The following is a 23,793-nucleotide window of genomic DNA, read 5'->3' as shown; positions in this document are numbered from 1 at the left end:
CAGCCATGCCCATCTCATGCACCCTAGACATGGTGCATGGAGGCAGCCATGCTGGCCCTGACACTCAAAAAATTCAGAATTTCAAATTTTGTTTAAATTTTTGAAAATGTTTAGAATGTCAAATATATTTAAATTTTCAAAAATTGTTCAGAATTTCAAAAAAACAAAAAATTCAAAAATGTTTGGAATTTCAAATAAATCAAAATTTGTTTGATTTTTTTATAAAATATTCATTTTTTAAAAAAATTCGTAATTTTCAGAATTTTAAATATGTTCAAATTTTCAAAAAAATTTCAAAATCTATTTAAATTTTCAATAAATATTTGAAATAATTTTTTATTTTTTTTCAAAATATGTATAGATTTTTATTCACGTTTTTGCAATTTTTTTCACCATTCAATTTTTTTTCTTTGGAAATCAAAATTGTTCAGCATGTCTAAACACATGCAGACCGCCAAACAAAGTCTCAGCTCAGCATATCTCAGCGCATACATCGCTGCCGAACAACAGCAACTGCATAAATTCAGCATGTATATAGTCAGCATGTATGAGAGAAGAACAACTAGACTAGGTTCATACATGCTATCAAACACACCCTGCGAGTGGCACGGAAAAAAAGAGTAGATGTCTCTCGCTTCTGGCTGGGCTACGAGCCAACCCAGGCCTGCCTCATATATATGTGTCTCAAAAAGAAAAGCTCTGCCCCCAAATCGTCGTTCCTCAACCAAAAAGAAAAAAAAAAGCAGATCTATCTAGGTTACTATGCGTCGCGGCGGCCATGGTCTCGCGCAGCGCCCCCGCCGCGGCGGCCAAGTCTATCGGCCTCGCGCCGCGCTCCCGCCGCCCGCCCCCGCGGCCGTCCCCCTGGTCGGGAACCCGCTGCCCGCTCCAGCAGGCAACCGGCAGCAGGCCCCCGTGCCGCCGCTCGCCCCAGGAAGGGCTCCAGCAGCCAACCGACCGCAGGCCCCTGTGCTGCCGCCTGCCGCAGGAGGCAATCGGCCCCCAGCGCCTACGCCGACCGCCTCCGCCGTCAACCCGCGGCCGCTCGCCCCAACCAGGAACACGCTGTCTGCGGCCGCTCGCCCCAACCAGGAACACGCTGTCTGCGGCCGGTGCTCTCGGGGGCAGCTCCCATGGCGGCATTCCCCTGCTCCCGCAGGCCCCAGCCAACAGCTCTCTCCCCACCAACAGCCAGCCCCCGCCCAGTGTCGGCGTCTCTGGAGGCCCGTCGCAGGGAGGCGGCAATCCATCGCTGCCAGCAGCCCAATCCTCTGGAAGCATCAAGAAGAAAAAAGGGAAGTGCAAAAAGTGCTCAGATCCGGGTCATGTCATTGAAGATTGTCCGAAGTTACCATGTCTACGTTGCACAGGAACTAGACACACCAGGGGCAACTGCACTACCCCTGCCGGGCCAGTGTGTTTCCGGTGTTGCGACATTGGTCACTATTTGAAGGATTGTGTGAGCCAAGTTTATGGCAGACGATGTACGACATGTGGCGGGGCCGGGCATGGTGATCCCAATAATCCGAAGCACAATATCAATTGCGCCAGCCCTCCAATACTTCTTCTGTGTACATCGTGTAACAACCCTGGACACCGGCCACGTGATTGTCCTCAAAAGTCAAGCGAGTATGCCGGGTTTAGAGGTTTAGGACTCTGTCCAAACTGTCGGCAGTCTGGCCATGTTTATCGTGACTGTCCTTCCTTGATCTAAAATTATACTGCTTGTACTCCTAGGTGATGTTTGGTTAGTAAGATGCTTGTACTCCACCTTTGGACAATATACCTTATAAGACAATACTTTAGTTTGTTCCAAGTTATTTCAGCGTTCTGATGATGTGGTTCAGATCACCAAAAATGTTGTGTTATCTACTCTTTCCAAGAAAGAATTTTTAGAACTATTTGAAACCTTGAGTGACCAACTTTCACTTATATGGAATAGATTCTTAAAATTTCATAGGTGAGGTTAAATTCTTTCTTTGTTTTATTCAGCGGATGGACATTTTTTATTACTTTGATGTGTTAGTGCTTAGCACCACTGTTTCTTAACATTTTAGATTATCAGTGCCAAGAGATAGTGAGAACTGAGAAGAAGAGCATTTACTGCCTGAAGAGTATCTCCCAGCTTGGATATGGCATCCTGTTATAGGTTAAGATTTACTCAAATGGTTTTTACTTAACCTTGGTTCTAACATTTGAAACAATTTTCCTTCTCTAGGTGTGGGCATTAACAGGCTGTAGCTCGAGTCAGACGTCATGCTCTGCTGCAAAATTTTGTATCTCTTCATGATCACTGTCCTCACCAGCGACATCCAGGATGCGCAGATTGATTGTTAACTCGCTTGACATCTGGTAGCTACTGGCTTACTTTTACTACTTATAATACTGAGATTTGCTCATGTTGCTTCTCTTTTATCCTGTGGCAAATATGTTGGATTGTTTATTTTGTATGAAAGCATTAGTTGGAAGGCTTTTAGGACTCGTTGATCTCTTTTTTTTTTAACTGAGCACTGGCTGATCTTCATTTTACCTATAAAGGGAAGAGGGCGGTAACAGATATAAAAAAGACCGACAAGAAAGCAACATTGAATTTTATTTTCTTTAGCTGCAGAAAATTCGCTTTTCAGTTCCAGATAAACCAGTTTATGGGTGTTCAATTGTATCACCGTAGAAGTTTGATTTTAATAAACCTTTTCCCTCCATATAGGGATTAATGTGCCAAACAGTTATTTAGGCTTTAGCTATGTTATTGATCACATGTCGGTGCTTCTATCTGGTTAAGCCGTTACAATAGGAATCAATAATTAATTTTACAGCTTAGGCCAACCTTGAAAAGAAAGGAAATGAACAGTTCTGTTACAAAGATAACACCATAGGGCAAGCATGAGCTTTATCTGTTGCTTCTTGCATGTTTTTAGTCGATGCAATGGAGGATTGTTTTTTGTGTTTTACATTCTGTAGCTTTTTACGTATCTGTATATTTTCCCCTATTGTGGATCCAAATTTTACAAGGAATCCTTGGTGATTCTGAATTTATTTCTGTGATACAGAATGTGAGATCGTTGATGGGCATGGCTGATAATTTCTTATGTGGAAACGAATCAGGTGCTTCTCTTGATGTCTGATCTGTATAATTACAGATTTATTATATTTTTATGTTTCATGATTTTGGCGACCTGAACAAAGACTTCTACAAAAAGAGTTGGAAACCATGAGTCTTAGCTATAGGATCCAGCTTTGGGGTACAGGCTGTACATGTAGGTCCAAAACAGTACTAGTGTTGCCTGTATGCAGTGTTCTAGATGATAGCTACCTTGCTCTAATACCAGCCGGTGTTTTAGAGCTATACATCCTGTTTGTGCTAAACGAATTTTAAGTTTCAGTTGTAAAATCAAATTTTGGTTGATTTATTAATTTCTGAGCGTAGTGATTGAGGAACATGTTGGGGGATTTATGAATTTGTGCAACATCGAGGCACATTTATTCTGTGTGTCCATATCTGCAGGACATTCTTCTCTTCTTCTGATCGTAGTGACTGAGAAACATGTTAGGGGACTAAAACAGGTTCCTATACAAGTATATAGGAGTCTTGCATACAGTGACTGCATAAAATCAGTCGAGCCAGCAAAATTTGTGGCCACAGCTGGCCTATCAGATGGTTTGTTGTTTACTGAACTTGACATGTATCTGTTTTACGGACCTATGGTGTTGTGGTCTGAGTGCACGAACCAATTGTGAAACAGCAGTTTGTTCTACATACCTCGATCCTTGAATTAACTTGTTTGGTTTTCCTGGCAATGAAGAATGGGTGTGAATTGTAATAAGAATGGGAATGAGTGTTATAAGTCGACCTTTCAGAAAACGAGCTGGATACAGTAACTTTTATGGTTGAAGGGTCAATTATGAGTTGATAATTTGTTCCTCCACTAAAAATTGTGTTTCATTGTAAAGATTTTTCTCTATCTGTCTACAATCTAAGGTTTGAAAGCTCTTCCATCTTCCTGCATGGTAGTCTCCTTATGCTTAGCTTTTTGTCAGACCTGATGGACAGCCCTGCGTTGAGGCTCTAGAATTTATTTTGGTGCGAACATGTTCATTGCAGTTGGTGAAGAGAGATACAAAGATGCAGGAAATGTTTCTGTGTTTTGATGGCCTTGTTTGGATGCATCAATGCACTAGAAACAACGGGATGATATTTGGCTATTTGATAAGGATTTCATACATTTATGTGTTCTCAAGATGTTTCAAAATATTTTATTCTGCTGGAAGGTGAGGATTGTCGTGAGCCGTAAGATTGCCATTATTGAAGAAAGGACCGCAATACATAGACAAGTGGTACAACTCACAACATTTGGTTAGGTTTGCCCGTTAGAAATTTTGAAAATGATTAGCATTGCTAATCTCCATTCGTGCATTTTCATTTGATTTTCCGTTCTGTGAGTATCTTATGACCTTATATGCACGCCTGGTAGTCAGCAGACACTCAATGAAGGTAGCCCTTGAAAGTAATTTAGCACTACTCTTGCTGATTATTATTATTTATTTTGGATAATTTGAATGGTATTATAATTCTCTGTAAAATCTTATTAAGGTATGCTATGAGTGAAGGTGTGGGTTCTGCTTTCTAAGCAATAAACCCCAGGTCAACTTTGTCTAGAGTGCAGATGATCTTCTATTGTTTTCTGCTGCTGCGAGATGATGCAGCAATTTTTTGGGTAGCCTGTTCAGCTGGTCCCTCACCTGGACTAACCGAGATGTGTATTGCCATGATAAATACCACATGGTTGACTGTATGCAGCATCTGCATTGATAGTCATGGCAATGATCCTTATAAGATGTGGATTACAAATTCTTCAACATATTTGTATTATCGAGATGCTGAGTGCCAGGCATTGGCAGGCCCTATATTTCTAGACTAAGTGAAACTGTACTTCTTAACATATGCAAGGCATAGTTTCTTAATTCTTTTATCCAGGACAAATGGGAAGTTCCTGTTGAGACAAGGGACTAGAATCGCTAATTTCTGGTATTGGCAGCCATTAATGTGTTCTTGAGTTTATTGCTGACCTTTCCCTTCCTAATTTCCAGGATCTCCTCGGCTTCTCCTTCATCGGCAGCGAATGGAGTCCCAGATCGAAGATCACATGCTTGTTCCTATTAATTCATAAATGTGGTAGGTCAAGAATCATCTCCCTATTCAGCTAAGATGTCTTTTGCCTATACTGTTATTTCAGGTTTTGCTTCTAATATGTTCTTTCCTGGTCGTAGACTATCTCCATTCAGGTCAAGACCTCATCACATCAATGCCCAGGTCCCTGGTGAGCCCATTCCCTTCTTTAGTTTCTCCATACCACTTATATAGTTTACTTTAATCACCTTCAAGCAATCTCTGTCCTAAACAATTAGTGTAGAGGTGATAAAAATTGATGCCTTCCCTCCCAAGCTTCTAGAATATTTAAGCATTTGATTTGTAAAGCACCCAAGCTGTATGGTGGACTTATTTATGTATGCACTTTCCCCTTTATGTTCTACTCCCTCCATCCGGAAATACTTGTCGGAGAAATGGATGTATAGTATTTCAGTACCGATGATCTGTTCTCCAAGACAGTAGCGTTTTAACATTCAGCAATCATCTCAAATGTGCATGGGTTTATAGAAATTTGTAGCCATCAGTGGGAGTGACGATGCTCCCCCATGTTCTTGCTGCTCGTTTGTCCCGCCCTAGACAGCTCAGGCATGGGCCATGTATCTTGCTTTCTTGCTATTGGGCACTTTCTCTTAGAATGTTACTGCTCATAGTTAATATATCAACATCTTGAATGGCATGTATATTTATTATTCTCATGTTTTACGTACTTGGGATCTTATAAATTAGAATGCTAGAAGGGGTACCGCTCATGGTTTAACTTATCAAGTTGTTGTTCGGTTGTTGATTGCTTGATTTTTCCTCGGGCAGGAGAGGGCCTTGAGAGCCACAGCGGCCGTCCAGTACAGAACAAGGTATGTTCAGTTGTGGTTGTCTTGCATTTGCTTGCCGGCAAGCAACACTCACTTCCTGCATCTACTCTGTATTTTCTTATTGATTTTACCTGCTCGACAAAGTGTAAAATATAAGGTTAGGAGTTAGGTGCTCCTCTCTTTGCCTTTCACTTACTCCGCTCTCTGATTTTCACTTTATTGCCGACCTTTCCCTTCCTAATTTCCAGGAATCTACCAGACGAAACTGATTAATGTCTCTTGTGAACCTGGTCTCTTAAGGCATAGCTTTCTTTTATTCATTAATTAATGTATTTTAGATAGTGAAACTCTTCATAAGAATTTCTTACTGCAGTTGAAATGGTGTATCTGCATATAAAAATGATTATATATTTTCTTCTAAATTTCGGTAAGAGTTGTGATGGATGGCAAATTTAACTCACTATTTTTTTATGTAATACTTCCTCCGTTCCAAAACAAGTGTCTCAACCTCAATATAATTTTATACTGAAGTTAATACAAAGTTGCGACACTTATTTGTGAAAATTTACTGGCGTGCCCGAGCACGCCTGCTCACGGTATCTTCCGTCGTCCAACTCGTCATGAGATATGGGATGATGCGGTATTTCAAGGCGCGCATACGTGGTAGTTAATGCGTACACCTGGATGGATACCCGACGGGTCTACAGTTTGTGTAGACGGCCGTGCAGAACATAGCGACGGTGTTACGACACTATGAACATGGGCTGTAGGTACAAACGGCATGGAAAACGATGGGATCCTTTTCCACTGCCTCCCGGCCGACGCCGGCCGCATCTACGTCGACGGTTGCTTCCTCCGCTGCGGCGCGGGCAGCTTCACCACCGTCGCTTCTGACACCAGTGACATGTTCCTATGCTTAAACGACACTGCACTGGCCACACCGCACGCCGCCGCTCTGGTGTGCAACGTCACGCCGACCGCGCCAGGGGCGAGGGGGTACTACTACGCCGGGTGGGCGTCCGCGTCGGCGATGTCGACCGGGCGCGCGGGTGTACGTGGCGGCACAGTGCTGGAGGTCGTTGGACGCCATCGCGTGCGCGGCCTGCACGGCGAGCGCGCGACCGGGTGGTCCGGCAGCGCCTTCTCGGCGCCAATGCCGGATGCGTCGTCAGGTACGCGACGCAGCCCTTCTACCTGCCAGCCAAAGCTGCCGGCGGCGGCGGATCATCGAGTGCACACATTCTCAGTCTTACTTGCCGTTCCCGGTCCAAGTGTCGTGCATTGTCATGTACTCGTGTCTGAATTCTGCTGACAGCAACAGCGCATTCCACATAGTGATATTTCAGACTTCAGAGCGTGAAACCGCAAAATAAATCAGTATGAAACGCCATGAATATGACATCTTCTTTCTTCTTCTGGATTATCCATGGCAGCACGACACATAATCATCATCGTCTTCGCCTCCAACCTCTCCGCCATGGCAGTCATCAGCATAGTATTCATCTGGACATGAATGAGGCCCAGGAGAGACGACCTCCACGACGGTATGCCAAACGGTAAAATTACAATCACATATGTCCGATGCCACACTATGGTCTGATGATAGTTTCTGACACTCTGTAGACATGGATGGCTCAGGCCAGATCATCCGCACCAGCATGTCGTCACAGCTCGGCTTCCGGTACGAGGATCTGCGCAAGGCGACTAATGACTTAAATCAATCAGATCAACAAGCTTGCCCAGGGTGGCTATGGTTCAGTTTACAAGGTACATTGCCGTGCCATTTGGGACACTCACACATTGGGACAAATGCAACACCGATTTCATTGATCATATTTCTTGAAATGCTTGCTTCATCTGAATTTGAGATTGTGATAATATGCTGGATATCCCAGGGTGTGCTTCCGGATGGCCGGGAGATCGCCGTGAAGCGGCTCTACCTCAACTTGCGGCAGTGGATCAACTAGTTCTTCAACGAGGTGAAGCTCGTCAGCCAGGTGCAGCACAAGAACCTCATCAAGCTCCTCGGGTGCAGCGTCGAGGGTCCCGAGAGCCTCCTCGTCTACGAGTACCTCTGCAACACCAGCCTCGATCACTACCTCTTTGGTAAGAAAAGAAAACAATCCCTGCATTCCGAAGTGAAAGATAATCTGTAATGCCCTCGATGCGGCTATAGCTCCCACGTGTCGAGGCACGACTTAGAGACATAACCGCATTGAAAGCAATGTCGCAAGTTAGGCAATCATCACAACATCCCATGTAATATAGAATAAAAGGGGAGATACATAGTTGGCTTACACTCGCCACGTCACATCAAAGTATATAAATAACATACATCATCCAAACACTCATGGCCCGACTACGGCGCCAAAATAGAAGAAAACCCAACATGCGACACGGTCCCGATCAAACCCAACCGGGCACCACTACTGATCATCAGGAAAAGACACGTAGTATCGCTGAGAGTCCTCGTCGAACTCCCACTTGAGCTCGTACTCGCCACCTGGAGCGGAATCACCTGGACCTGCATCTGGTGTAATAGTAATCTGTGAGCCACAGGGACTCAGCAATCTCGCACCCTCGCGATCAAAACTATTTAAGCTTATAGGAAGGGTAAGGCAAATATATGTGGAGCTGCAGCAAGTGACTAGCATATATGGTGGCTAACTTATTCGCAAAAGAGAACGAGAAGAGGAGGCAAAGCACGAGCGAGAATCTAGAGAGAGCAACCTGCGCAAACATAACTCCAACACCGTGTCCACTTCCCGGACTCCGCCGAGAAGAGGCCATCACGGTAACACACACGGTTGATTCATTTTAATTAACTTAAGGTTCAAGTTATCTACAACCGGACATTAACAAATTCCTATCTGCCCATAACCGCGGGCACGGCTTTCGAAAGTTCAATCCCTGCAGGGGAGTCCCAACTTAGCCCATGACAAGCTCTCACGGTCAACGAAGGAATAGACCTCCACCCGAGACATTCCGATCAGACTCGGTATCCCGGTACAACAAGACATTTCGACAGGTTAAAACAAGACCAGCAACACCGCCCGAATGTGCCGACAAATCCCGATAGGAGCTGCACATATCTTGTTCTCAGGGCACACTCAGATGAGCAATGTCGGTACAACTAAAACCAAACCTCGAGTTTCCCCGAGGGGCCTCAGACGCTCAGTGGACCAACACTCAGAGGAGCACTGGCCCGGGGGGGGGGGTAAATAATAAGATGACCCTCGGGCTCCGGAAACCCAAGGGAAAAAAGAGGCTAGGTGGCAAATGGTAAAACCAAGGTTGGGGATTGCTGGAAAAGCTTTAATCAAGGCGAACTATCAAGGGGTTCCCATTATAACCCAACCGCGTAAGGAACACAAAATCCGGGAACATAACACCGATATGACGGAAACTAGGGCGGCAAGAGTGAAACAAAACACTAGGCGAGAGGCCGAGCCTTCCACCCTTTACCAAGCATATAGATGCATTAAGATAACATAGCAAGATAATGATATCCCAACAAGTAAATAAATGTTCCAACAAGGAACGGCTCCAATCTTCACCTGCAACTAGCAACGCTATAAGAGGGGCTGAGCAAAGCGGTGACATAGCCAATCAACAATTTGCTAGGACATGGTGGGTTAGAGGTTCAACATGGCAATTGGGAGGCTGACAAGCAAAAGGTAGGCATCGTAGCATTGGCATAGCAAAAGAGCGAGCAAACTAGCATAGCAAAGATAGTAGTGATTTCGAGGGTATGATCATCTTGCCTGCAAAGCTGTCAGAGTTGACTGGATCCTCAAAAGCAAACTCAACGGGCTCCTCGCTAGCGAACTCATCTCCCGGCTCTACTCAAACAAGACAAACAAGCCACAAGGATACAATCAGCCACGTGCAAGCTCAAACAATAAGATGCAAAGATGGTATGCTATGCGGGATGCGACGCGGGATGCAAAATGCAAGATATGACAGGAAATGCATGAACCTGGCCTCAACTTGGAAAACCAAGTGTGCCACTGGAAAGAGGGGATGAAATCGCTTGAAAACGATATAAAGAACGCCGGAATCGGAGTTACGGTTTGGAAATGGCAAGCGATTCAAATATGACACCGGGCTGCGATTTACAGCAAGTAGGCCTCTAAATGCAATGAAATGAACATGCTATAGCACTCAAACATGACAACAAAATACATGGCAGGGAAGCATTCAAGATGCTTAACAAAAGACTAGCACTGAGCTACGGCCAATTCATCCATCATGAGGTTCAAACAAGCATGGCAAAAACGCAAATGCAAAACAGATTCAGACTTAGTGAAATTAACACTTGTCTGAAATTTCAGATCGTGAAGCCCTCTTTGGAGCAACAAAACAACATGCTACAGGACCTGATTAAGACAAAATAGAACATGACATGGAGCTACTCAACAATCTTAACAAAAGACCCTTAGTGACCTTGAGCCAAAAGGGATCACAAAATATACTAACAAGCACACGAACATAGCTAAAACACAATCAGTTTTCAGACTTAGTGAAAACTGAGACATGCTGAAATTTAGCTCACGAAGGCATGTAAACGAGCTCGATGCACTCACTACGGTGCAAGTCATGGCAAGGCAAGCATACATCCATTAAGAAGGCACAAAATACAAGCTAGTCATGGCAAGATCAATGGCATAGCATGCACGGATCAACTACAATAGCATCGGCAAAATCGCAAACAAGTTGACGATCTGCCCAGATTCACAACGAAGCAAAAGTAGAGCTCGATTGGCTCAAGCTAGGGTGCTCCATAATTGCAAACAAAGACATGGATGGATAGAGCATAACAAGATTAACAAAACTCCTTTACTGATCATCCTCAAAAGAGGCACGGATCACTAGGAAACGACACGAACATATGGCATCATGAACTAAACAATCCCAGACTTAGTGAAAACTACTAAGTCCCTGAAAACAGATTTACCGGGTGCCTCACTTTGCAAGTTTGCACAAGTCACCACACACATCCTAAAAATACATGGGTTGCACCTCTGGAAATATAACAAAATCCTTAACAAAACATATGAGGACTCACAGGCATAGCATGCACACAATAATCATGCAAAAATGACAAAAGTCTAAGATGAACTAGCAGATCTGACAATTAACTCATGAAGCCCTCTTCTAACAGCATTTCGGGCATCAAGATGAACTCAAATGAAAATGATGCAATTGAATGAAATGATGTACTCATCGAGACGAACATTTTGATATGCTATATGCCCAAATCGGAGCTACGGATGCGGAGATATAGCCGGTCAAAGTTAGCACAAAAATTAGGGTTCGGAGGAGAAAGTCAACCGAGGGGATTTTAGATCCAGATCTGGCACGGAAAATGAGGATCGCCGGGGTTGACTCCTGTTCGCCGGGAAGACGACGGGGATCGCCGGAGAGGGCCGGATCCGAGGCCGGCGAGACGGGGGGGGGGGGGGGGGGGGGGGGGGGGGGGGGGGGGGGGGGGGGGGGGGGGGGGGGGGGGGGGGGGGGGGGGGGGGGGGGGGGGGGGGCGCCGGGGCGCGGTCGCCGGCGCCGGGCGGTGGCGGCGCTCCTTGCCGGCGAGGTGGCGGAGCTTGGCGTCGGGCGACGGCAGCGTCCGGCGATCGGAGATGGGAGAGACGGCGGGGCTCGGCCGTGGTGGCTCCCAAGCGGCGGGGCGAGCCGAACGGGCCTCGGGGGTGAAATGATGTACTCATCGAGACGAACATTTTGATATGCTATATGCCCAAATCGGAGCTACGGATGCGGAGATATAGCCGGTCAAAGTTAGCACAAAAATTAGGGTTCGGAGGAGAAAGTCAACCGAGGGGATTTTAGATCCAGATCTGGCACGGAAAATGAGGATCGCCGGGGTTGACTCCTGTTCGCCGGGAAGACGACGGGGATCGCCGGAGAGGGCCGGATCCGAGGCTGGTGAGACGGGGGGGGGGGGGGGGGGGGGGGGGGGGGGGGGGGGGGGGGGGGGGGGGGGGGGGGGGGGGGGGGGGGGGGGGGGGGGGGGGGGGGGGGCGCCGGGGCGCGGTCGCCGGCGCCGGGCGGTGGCGGCGCTCCTTGCCGGCGAGGTGGCGGAGCTTGGCGTCATGCGACGGCGGCGTCCGGCGACCGGAGATGGGAGAGACGGCGGGGCTCGGCCGCGGTGGCTCCCAAGCGGCGGGGCGAGCCGAACGGGCCTCGGGGGCCCCGGCCGGGCCGAGCGGGCCGGCGGGACAGAGGCGGCGAAGTGGGGCGCCCGCGGGACAGGTGGCGTCGCGCTGTTGGTCCGGGCGGATCGACGGACGTGTCCGGCGCGTCCGGACGTGTCCGGCGCGCGAGATCTGTTTTTTTAGGGTTAGAGGAGGGGATCCGCGAAATTTTGGAGGGGAGGTGTATTTATAGGCATAAGTGGAGTTAGGAGAGTCCAAATAAGATGCGGTTTTCGGCCACGCGATCATGATCGAACGCTCTAGATGATGGAGCAGAGTTAGGTGGGTTTTGGGCCAAATTGGAGGGGTGTTGGGCTGCAACACACACGAGGCCTTTTCGGTCCCTCGGTTAACCGTTGGAGTATCAAACGAAGTCCAAATGATACGAAACTTGACAGGCGGTCTACCGGTAGTAAACAAAGGCCGCATGGCAAGTCTCGGTCCAATCCGGAAATGTTTAATCCCCACACACGAAAGAAAGTTAGAAATGACCACCGGAGGAGAACGAAGCTCCGGAATGCAAAACGGACAACGGGGAAAATGCTCGAATACATGAGATGAACACGTATGCAAATGCAATGCACATGATGACATGATATGAGATGCATGACAACGAAAACAACACACGGAGACAAAGACCCGAACCCGAGAAATAAATATAACTTAACGCCGGAAACGACAAGAGTTGGAGTACAAATTGGGAAAGTTATATCCGGGGCGTTACAACACTCCACCACTACGAAAGGATCTTGTCCCGAGATCTAGGACTGAAAGAACACCGGGTACTCAGAACGGAGGTGATCCTCGCGTTCCCAGGTAGCTTCACGGTCGGAATGGTGTGACCACTTGACTTTGAGAAATTTGGTCAACTTGTTGCGAGTCTTGCGTTCAGTCTCTTCAAGAATAGCAACTGGGTGCTCACGATAAGAGAGATCTTCTTGGAGCTCAATGTCCTCGAAGTTGACTGTGCAGTCAGGAGTCTTGAAGCACTTTTGAAGCTGAGAGACATGGAACACGTCATGAACATTTGCAAAGTTTGAAGGAAGCTCGAGTTGATAGGCGAGGTCGCCTCTCTTGCTGACAATCTTGAAAGGTCCCACGTATCTCGGGGCAAGCTTCCCTTTGATACCGAAGCGACGAGTCCCTTCCATAGGAGAGACGCGGAGGTAAACATGATCTCCGATCTCGAAAGCCAAATCACGGTGCTTACTATCATAGTAGCTCTTCTGGCGGGATTGGGCTGCTTTGAGGTTATCACAAATGACTTTGCACATTTCTTCTGCCTCTGTGATTAAGTCATTACCCAGCAGCCGACGTTCACCGGTTTCGGACCAGTTGAGAGGGGTACGACACTTCCTGCCATACAGAATTTCAAATGGGGCCTTGCCCAAACTTGCTTGGAAACTGTTGTTGTAGGAGAATTCAGCATAAGGAAGACAATCCTCCCACTTCATGCCGAAGGAGATCACACAAGCCCTGAGCATATCTTCAAGAATCTGGTTGACACGCTCGACTTGACCGCTTGTTTGGGGATGGAAAGCAGTGCTGAAGCGGATGTTGGTGCCCATGGCCTTCTGAAAAGAATCCCAAAATTTGGAGGTAAAGATGCTGCCACGGTCTGAAGATATCACTTGAGGAATACCGTGCAGAGAGACAATTCGAGAGGTATAGAGTTCCGCCAATTGAGCTGCAGTGATCGACTCTTTGATAGGCAGAAAGTGAGCCACTTTGGTGAGCTTGTCGATGACAACGAATATAGCATCATTGCCACGCTTGGACTTTGGAAACCCAATCACAAAGTCCATTTCAATGTGGTCAAACTTCCATTCTGGAATGGCAAGAGGTTGGAGGAGACCTGCTGGCCTTTGGTGTTCTGCCTTCACTCTTCTGTAGACATCACATTCATTCACGAATTGAGCGATCTCGCACTTCATTCGAGTCCACCAATAAGCTTGCTTGAGGTCCTGATACATCTTCGTACTCCCAGGGTGGATGGAGAGGAGAGAATTATGAGCCTCGTTCATGATCACTTTACGAAGGTCACCTTTGGGTACAACAATTCGATCCTCAAAGAAGAGAGTGTCCTTGTCATCAAGGTGGTAGCACTTGTACTTGGACTGACTCTTGGCAATACCAATCTTCACCTTTTTCACCATAGCATCAAGAAGCTGGGCTTGGCGAATCTGGTCTTCCAAGGTAGGAGGGAGTTAAAGGTTGGCGAGGAAACCTTGAGGAACAACTTGCAGATTAAGTTTGCGGAAAGCTTCACAAAGCTCGGGTTGATAAGGCTTAAGAATCAGACTGTTGCAATACGCTTTTCTGCTCAAAGCGTCAGCAATCACATTGGCCTTGCCCGGAGTATACTCAATACTCGGATTATACTCTTGAATCATTTCGACCCATCGAGTTTGCCTGAGGTTGAGATTAGGCTGAGTGAAGATGTGCTTGAGACTCTTGTGATCAGTGAAAATGTCCACTTTTCTTCCCAATAGAAGATGTCTCCAAGTCAAAAGAGCATGCACAACTGCCGCCAACTCGAGATCATGAGTGGGGTAGTTCTTCTCATTACGCTTCAACTGGCGAGAGGTATAAGCAACAACTTTCTTCTCTTGCATCAAAACTGCGCCAAGACCTTGGAGAGAGGCATCACAAAAGACCTCGTACGGCTTGGATTCATCAGGCGGAGTCAAAACTGGAGCAGTGATCAACTTCTCTTTCAAAGTGTTGAAAGCAATATCACACTCCGGAGACCAAACGTATTTGACGTGCTTCTGAAGAAGATTAGAGAGAGGCTTCGCGATCTTAGAAAAGTTTTCAACGAATCTTCGGCAATAGCTTGCGAGACCGAGGAAACTGCGGAGTTGCTTCACGTTCTGAGGAGGTTCCCAATTTACAATTGCAGACACCTTCTCAGGATTCACGGCAATACCCTTGGCAGAGATGATATGACCAAGATAAAGAACCTCATCGAGTCAAAATTCACACTTGGAGAACTTGGCATAGAACTGATGTTCTCTGAGCTTATCAAGAACCAAACGCAAGTGCTTGGCATGATCTTCCTTGTTTTTGGAGAAAACCAGAATGTCGTCGAGATAGACCAAAACAAAGTCATTGGTGTAGGCGTTGAAGATGAAGTTCATCATGCGAGAGAACGTCGGAGGAGCGTTGACGAGGCCAAAAGACATGACAGTGTATTCATATGAACCAAAGCTTGTCCTGAAAGCCGTCTTGGGAATATCTTGCTCACAGATACGAATCTGGTGATAACCCATACGGAGATCAAGCTTGGAGAATACTTGAGCACCTTTGAGTTGTTCGAACAGCTCATTGATGTTGGGAAGTGGGTACTTGTTCTTGATGGTCTTCTTGTTCAATGGACGGTAAACAACACAAAGTCGGTCCGATCCACCCTTCTTCTTCACAAAAAGAACACCACAACCCCACGGAGAAGAACTAGGCCGGATGAGACCCATTCTCTCTTGCTCATCGAGTTGTTTCTTCAGCTCCTTCAACTCTTCAGGTCCGAGCTTGTAAGGACGTTTGCACACAGGTTCCGTGCCGGGCTCAAGATCAATAACGAATTCAATTGGCCGGTGCAGAGGCATTCCTGGGAGCTCTTCTGGAAAGACGTCTTGATATTCGCAAACGACTGGAATTTGCGAGATAGCATCCAGTTCACCCTTCTCATTGAGAGAAAACAAACGGATGGTATCATCATGAGCGGCAAAGACAATTACATCCTCAGACGAATGAGTCAATTGAATCTGCCTGGCTGCACAATCAAGCTGAGCCTTGTGCTTAGAAAGCCAATCCATTCCGAGAATAAGATCAATATCCGAGTTACCAAGAACCATTGGGGAAGAAAGGAACTTGTAATCGCCCAAAGTGATAGAGACATCGGGAGCAACCAAACTAGAAGTCAAAAGCTTGCCGGGAGAAACAACTTGCATGGCTTGGGGCATAATCTCAGTATCAACATCGTGCTTCGAAGCAAACGGGCATGACAAGAAAGAATGCGATGCACCAGTATCAAAAAGTACTTTTGCAGGAATATCATTAACAGGAAGGTTACCCATGATGACATCTGAAGAATCCTCTGCCTGAGCTGCGTTCATCAAGTTGACCTTGGCATGCTTGGGATTATGCTTGACCACTGCTGTACTTGCCGATCTCATAGGAGGAGGAGGAGGAAGACGCCTCTGGTTGAAACACTTGTTGGCATAGTGACCCTTTTCTTGGCACTTGTTGCACGTGACCTCTGAAAGCGGACGGTGGTACGGAGCACTCGGTCTTGGAGGTTGAGACGAAGACTTGTTCTGAAAGCCAGGGTTGGGTGGGTGGGAAGAACCACTGCCACTTTTGCTCTTCTGCTGATACGGCTGACGGAACGGAGGAGGAGGAAGCCAAAACTTCTGCTGCTTCGCCACTTGAGTAGAGGAAGAAGGAGTAGCATCTCTGGCTCGCTTCTTGGAAGCATCACACCTCAACTGAGCAGCCTCTTGCTTCAGTGCCATGTTGTAGAACTCATCGTATCTCAACGGCTCAAAGAGGACAAGAGCGAGCTGAATTTCTTCTCTGAGACCACCCCTGAACTGGTATATCATGCTCTTCTCATCAGGTACGTCCTGCTTGGCAAAGCGGGCGAGCTTCTGGAACAACTTGTTGTAGTCATAGACAGACAAAGAGCCTTGCTTCAGATTGCGGAATTCCTGACGCTTACTTTCAACCACACTTTGAGGGATGTGATGAGCTCGGAAATCTCGAGGGAAATCATCCCAAGTGATCAGACGTCCACCTCTGGAATCCTTGTACTGCTGGAACCATTCTGCAGCCTGATCTTTGAGTTGGAAGGAAGCGAACTTGACGAAATCTTCAGGCCTGACGTTGCTGCATTCAAAATGCTTGCCCAGATCCACAAGCCAATCGTCAGCATCGGAAGCCTCAACACAATTGCTGAACGTCTTTGGACCATTAGTAAGGAACTGGTTCAGTGTAGCAAAATGATTCTGATTGTTGCCTTGATTCCCTTGCCTGCCTTGATTGTGCTCTTGGAGAATTTGCATGATCAACTGTGTGTTTGCATTGGTTGCGGCCATCACAGCTTGCCATGCCTCCGGAGGAGGTGGAGGTGGTGGCGGATCAGGATTCGGAGTCGTGCGCATTGGAGGAGCCATCCTGAAGAGGTTGACCACCATTAGCACATTGATAGACAAAATATTGAAGCTGAATCCAATGGAATGAAAATTGCAACATAAAGTCTTCACATCCGAACAAAATGAACGAATGCATTTCTCTTGAAGTGGTCACATATCCCTAAATTGCGAAGCCGCATAGAATTAGGTAGAAGAAGTAAATCAACAAGGTACGGCTCAAGAACGAATAATCGGTAAGAAATCCCAATCTCAAACCAATATCCGTGGAAGAAAAACTAGAGCTACGAGAATTCCCACCTATGAAACTCCCGAAACTTTCCGGTTATGCAATCAGGTGTTGGGGATACAGGGGAAGCATAATATCTCACCCAAACTAGCAATTCCTACATCCAGCTATATCCATCCTTCAACACATAACCAAGAAACCCTCGGAAACCATCTACCTCAACCTTCGAAAAGCATCCGTTATACAAGTTATGGCGATACTCCCGAACTCCCGCCCCAGTACTGGGTGGCGTCGAGGTTATCTCACCAACGAACTGCATAAAAGAGATTTTCGATGTCGGCGAACATATCCCAAGTATTCCAGAATTGCAATGATAAAATTATGATGACAACACCTCAGAGCTCAACTCCCCGGGACACTTCCACTAAACCCCTGACAGGAGGCACCAAGACAATGTTCTCATCATAAAACCATCGGAACGATTCCAAGATACTCGCGTGATCCTAAATTTTTTTTAGTGAAATTTGAGAAGAGAAGAGTCAAAACTCTACGTCAGGATGCCTTACCAGAGCGATGAGGAGACTGGGAAGTAAAAGAATTCCTAAGCTCTCCGATATATAATTCCTAAATGACTCAAAGCATTTTTCTAGACACAACTCGGCTGCTAAAAACGATCAAGCAATGGGGCTCCTAAGGTTGGGGAAGGCTCTGATTACCAACTTGTAACGCCCTCGATGCGGCTATAGCTCCCACGTGTCGAGGCACGACTTAGAGACATAACCGCATTGAAAGCAATGTCGCAAGTTAGGCAATCATCACAACATCCCATGTAATATAGAATAAAAGGGGAGATACATAGTTGGCTTACACTCGCCACGTCACATCAAAGTACATAAATAACATACATCATCCAAACACTCATGGCCCGACTACGGCGCCAAAATAGAAGAAAACCCAACATGCGACACGGTCCCGATCAAACCCAACCGGGCACCACTACTGATCATCAGGAAAAGACACGTAGTATCGCTGAGAGTCCTCGTCGAACTCCCACTTGAGCTCGTACTCGCCACCTGGAGCGGAATCACCTGGACCTGCATCTGGTGTAATAGTAATCTGTGAGCCACAGGGACTCAGCAATCTCGCACCCTCGCGATCAAAACTATTTAAGCTTATAGGAAGGGTAAGGTAAATATATGTGGAGCTGCAGCAAGCGACTAGCATATATGGTGGCTAACTTATTCGCAAAAGAGAACGAGAAGAGGAGGCAAAGCACGAGCGAGAATCTAGAGAGAGCAACCTGCGCAAACATAACTCCAACACCGTGTCCACTTCCCGGACTCCGCCGAGAAGAGGCCATCACGGTAACACACACGGTTGATTCATTTTAATTAACTTAAGGTTCAAGTTATCTACAACCGGACATTAACAAATTCCCATCTGCCCATAACCGCGGGCACGGCTTTCGAAAGTTCAATCCCTGCAGGGGAGTCCCAACTTAGCCCATGACAAGCTCTCACGGTCAACGAAGGAATAGACCTCCACCCGAGACATTCTGATCAGACTCGGTATCCCGGTACAACAAGACATTTCGACAGGTTAAAACAAGACCAGCAACACCGCCCGAATGTGCCGACAAATCCCAATAGGAGCTGCACATATCTCTTTCTCAGGGCACACTCAGATGAGCAATCCGTACAACTAAAACCAAACCTCGAGTTTCCCCGAGGGGGCGCTGCATAGGGCTCTAGTTCGGACCAACACTCAGAGGAGCACTGGCCCGGGGGGGGGGGGCTAAAATAAGATGACCCTGGGGCTCCGGAAACCCAAGGGAAAAAGAGGCTAGGTGGCAAATGGTAAAACCAAGGTTGGGGATTGCTGGAAAAGCTTTAATCAAGGCGAACTATCAAGGGGTTCCCATTATAACCCAACCGCGTAAGGAACACAAAATCCGGGAACATAACACCGATATGACGGAAACTAGGGCGGCAAGAGTGGAACAAAACACTAGGCGAGAGGCCGAGCCTTCCACCCTTTACCAAGCATATAGATGCATTAAGATAACATAGCAAGATAATGATATCCCAACAAGTAAATAAATGTTCCAACAAGGAACGGCTCCAATCTTCACCTGCAACTAGCAACGCTATAAGAGGGGCTGAGCAAAGCGGTGACATAGCCAATCAACAATTTGCTAGGACATGGTGGGTTAGAGGTTCAACATGGCAATTGGGAGGCTGACAAGCAAAAGGTAGGCATCGTAGCATTGGCATAGCAAAAGAGCGAGCAAACTAGCATAGCAAAGATAGTAGTGATTTCGAGGGTATGATCATCTTGCCTGCAAAGCTGTCAGAGTTGACTGGATCCTCAAAAGCAAACTCAACGGGCTCCTCGTTAGCGAACTCGTCTCCTGGCTCTACTCAAACAAGACAAACAAGCCACAAGGATACAATCATCCACGTGCAAGCTCAAACAATAAGATGCAAAGATGGTATGCTATGCGGGATGCGATACGGGATTGCGGATGCAAAATGCAATATGAACAGGAAATGCATGAACCTTGGCCTTCAACTTGAAATGCAAGTGTGCCACTGAAAGATGAGATGAAATCGCTTGAAAAACGATATAAAGGAACGCCGGAATCGGAGTTACGGGTTTGGAAATGGCAAGCCGTTCAAAAATGACACCGGTCTGCGATTTACAAGCAAGTAGGCATCTAAATGCAATGAAATGAACATGCTACAGCACCCAAACATGACAACAAAATACATGGCACGGATGCAACACAAATACTTAACAAAATGTCTAGCACTGAGCTACGGCCAAATCATCCATAACAGGTTCAGACAAGCATGGCCAAAACGCAAATGGTAAACAGATCTCCAGACTTAGTGAAATTAACACTTGTCTGGAATTTCAAGAATCATATAGCCTCTACGGAGCACAAAACAAACATGCTACAGGACCTGATTAAGACAAAGAAGAACATTACATGGAGCTACTCAACAAGCTTAACAAAAGACCCTTAGTGACCTTGAGCCAAAAGGGATCACAAAATATACTAACAAGCACACGAACATAGCTAAAACACAATCAGTTTTCAGACTTAGTGAAAACTGAGACATGCTGAAATTTAGCTCACGAAGGCATGTAAACGAGCTCGATGCACTCACTACGGTGCAAGTCATGGCAAGGCAAGCATACATCCATTAAGAAGGCACAAAATACAAGCTAGTCATGGCAAGATCAATGGCATAGCATGCACGGATCAACTACAATAGCATCGGCAAAATCGCAAACAAGTTGACGATCTGCCCAGATTCACAACGAAGCAAAAGTAGAGCTCGATTGGCTCAAGCTAGGGTGCTCCATAATTGCAAACAAAGACATGGATGGATAGAGCATAACAAGATTAACAAAACTCCTTTACTGATCATCCTCAAAAGAGGCACGGATCACTAGAAAACGACACGAACATATGACATCATGAACTAAACAATCCCAGACTTAGTGAAAACTACTAAGTCCCTGAAAACAGATTTACCGGGTGCCTCACTTTGCAAGCTTGCACAAGTCACCACACACATCCTAAAAATGCATGGGTTGCACCTCTGGAAATATAACAAAATCCTTAACAAAACATATGAAGGACTCACAGGCATAGCATGCACGCAATAATCATGGCAAAAATGACAAAAGTCTAAGATGAACTAGCAGATCTGACAATTAACTCACGAATCCCTCTTCTAACAGCATTTCGGGCATCAAGATGAACTCAAATGAAAATGATGCAATGGAATGAAATGATGTACTCATCGAGACGAACATTTTGATATGCTATATGCCCAAATCAGAGCTACGGATGCGGAGATATAGCCGGTCAAAGTTAGCACAAAAATTAGGGTTCGGAGGAAAAAGTCAACCGAGGGGATTTTAGATCCAGATCTGGCACGGAAAACGAGGATCGCCGGGGTTGACTCCTGTTCGCCGGGAAGACGACGGGGATCGCCGCAGAGGGCCGGATCCGAGGCCGGTGAGACGGGGGGGGGGGGGGGGGGGGGGGGGGGGGGGGGGGGGGGGGGGGGGGGGGGGGGGGGGGGGGGGGGGGGGGGGGGGGGGGGGGGGGCGCCGGGGCGCGGTCGCCGGCGCCGGGCGGTGGCGGCGCTCCTTGCCGGCGAGGTGGCGGAGCTTGGCGTCGGGCGACGGCGGCGTCCCGCGACCGGAGATGGGAGAGACGGCGGGGCTCGGCCGCGGTGGCTCCCAAGCGGCGGGGCGAGCCGAACGGGCCTCGGGGGCCCCGGCCGGGCCGAGCGGGCCGGCGGGACAGAGGCGGCGAAGTGGGGCGCCCGCGGGACAGGTGGCGGCGCGCTGTTGGTCCGGGCGGAGCGGCGGACGTGTCCGGCGCGCGAGATCTGTTTTTTTAGGGTTAGAGGAGGGGATCCGCGAAATTTTGGAGGGGGGTGTATTTATAGGCATAAGTGGAGTTAGGAGAGTCCAAATGAGGTGCGATTTTCGGCCACGCGATCGTGATCGAACGCTCTAGATGATGGAGCAGAGTTAGGTGGGTTTTGGGCCAAATTGAAGGGGTGTTGGGCTGCAACACACACGAGGCCTTTTCGGTCCCTCGGTTAACCGTTGGAGTATCAAACGAAGTCCAAATGATACGAAACTTGACAGGCGGTCTACCGGTAGTAAACCAAGGCTGCATGGCAAGTCTCGGTCCAATCCGGAAATGTTTAATCCCCACACACGAAAGAAAGTTAGAAATGACCACCGGAGGAGAACAAAGCGCCGGAATGCAAAACGGACAACGGGGAAAATGCTCGAATACATGAGATGAACACGTATGCAAATGCAATGCACATGATGACATGATATGAGATGCATGACAACGAAAACAACACACGAAGACAAAGACCCGAACCCGAGAAATAAATATAACTTAACGCCGGAAACGGCAAGAGTTGCAGTATAAATTGGGAAATTTATATCCGGGGCGTTACATAATCATACTTCAAATGGTAGATTTTCATTCTTGTTGATCTTCCATGCTTGGTGATGCAGAGGCTTTCAAGAAGAAAGCGTTGGATTGGGAGCGGCGGTCGGAGGTCGTCCTTGATGCGGGGGAGGGTTTGTCATACCTCCACAATGGCTTTGAGGTTAGGATCATACATAGGGACATCAAGGCCAGCAATGTGATGCTGGATGAGAGGTTTAGGCCTAAGATTGGCGATTTCGGCCTGGCAAGGAAATTCATGGAAGATCAGACCCACCTTAGCACTGGCCTCGCGTGAACATTGTAAGTTCACTTGTCCAAAACATCTAATCTGATCAAGGGGTGAAGAAAATTTCACAATAAATTGTGCAATGTGTCCAAAGAAATAGAACTGACCATGCCTAACTTTTGCAGTGGATATATGGCTCCGGAGTACATTGTTCACGGGCAGCTAACGGAGAAGACCGACATCTACAGCTATGGTGTGACCGACATCTACATCTACCGGCTGCAAGAACCACAACTCTGTGGCCTCAACGGCTGAGAGACTGTCTCTCATGTCACAGTAAATTCTCCCATTTCCCCTCTTGTCAAGTACTAGTGTACTGTAGCATGTCAGACAACCTGATGCTGACATCCTTTCATCTTCAGATATGGAAGCACTACACCGGCACCCTGATGGAGATCCTGGACCCAAACCTCCGCGACCAATGCTCGGAGGCGGAAGCTCTCAAAGTGTTCCAAGTCGGGCTGCTGTGCGCGCAGGTGTCGCTGAACCTCGGACCATCAATGTGGAAGGTGGTGGATATGCTGGGTAGTGGTGATAGGGTGCTGCCCCAGCTTACCGAGCCTCCGTTCATCGACGTGAAGGGGTCGAATGCAAAGAGCGAAAGCTCGGGTTCATCAATGTCTGATGTTGAACTCTAACAAGTCGCCGTTCTCGATGAACAAGCTGTCAGTGAGTGGGGTGCAGGCCAGCTAACGGAATGGGTCAAGTCAACCACATCATTCTCCTAATGATGTGATCACGTTAATCAAATGACAACTCATGTCTATGGCTAGGAAACACAACCATCTTTGATCAACGAGCTAGTCAAGCAGAGGCATACTAGTGACACTCTGTTTGTCTATGTAATAATACATGTATCATGTTTCCGGTTAATACAATTCTAGCATGAATAATAAACATTTATCATGAAATAAGGAAATAAATAATAACTTTATTATTGCCTCTAGGGCATATTTCCT

At 47.1% G+C, this 23,793-nt stretch overlaps 1 protein-coding gene across 2 annotated transcripts; it reads left to right on the top strand.

Annotated features, from left to right (window-relative positions):
• The first annotated feature begins 693 nt into the window (after positions 1 to 693).
• LOC125515475 (serine/arginine repetitive matrix protein 1-like) lies at positions 694 to 1,816 on the top strand. Of its 2 annotated transcripts, none has more exons than XM_048680947.1 (2): positions 694 to 1,055; positions 1,090 to 1,816. In XM_048680947.1, the coding sequence occupies exons 1-2, from the start codon at positions 779 to 781 to the stop codon at positions 1,449 to 1,451; spliced, it is 639 nt and encodes a 212-aa protein (XP_048536904.1). In that variant the 5' UTR covers positions 694 to 778; the 3' UTR covers positions 1,452 to 1,816. The 2 variants fall into 2 exon arrangements, with proteins under 2 accessions (XP_048536904.1, XP_048536903.1); XM_048680946.1 differs by having other exon boundaries at positions 694 to 1,058; positions 1,093 to 1,816.
• Positions 1,817 to 23,793: the final 21,977 nt, after the last annotated feature.

Source organism: Triticum urartu, chromosome 6, assembly GCF_003073215.2.
Source record: "Triticum urartu cultivar G1812 chromosome 6, Tu2.1, whole genome shotgun sequence".
Lineage (NCBI taxonomy): Eukaryota > Viridiplantae > Streptophyta > Magnoliopsida > Poales > Poaceae > Triticum > Triticum urartu.
This window is presented reverse-complemented; position numbering and strand designations above follow the sequence as displayed.

Coding starts and splice junctions, on each gene's coding strand:
- LOC125515475 (XM_048680947.1), top strand. CDS start 779: ATGGTCTCGCGCAGCGCCCCCGCCGCGGCGGCCAAGTCTATCGGCCTC. Junction 1,056..1,089: donor CCGCGGCCGCTCGCCCCAAC/CAGGAACACGCT, acceptor GCTCGCCCCAAC/CAGGAACACGCTGTCTGCGG.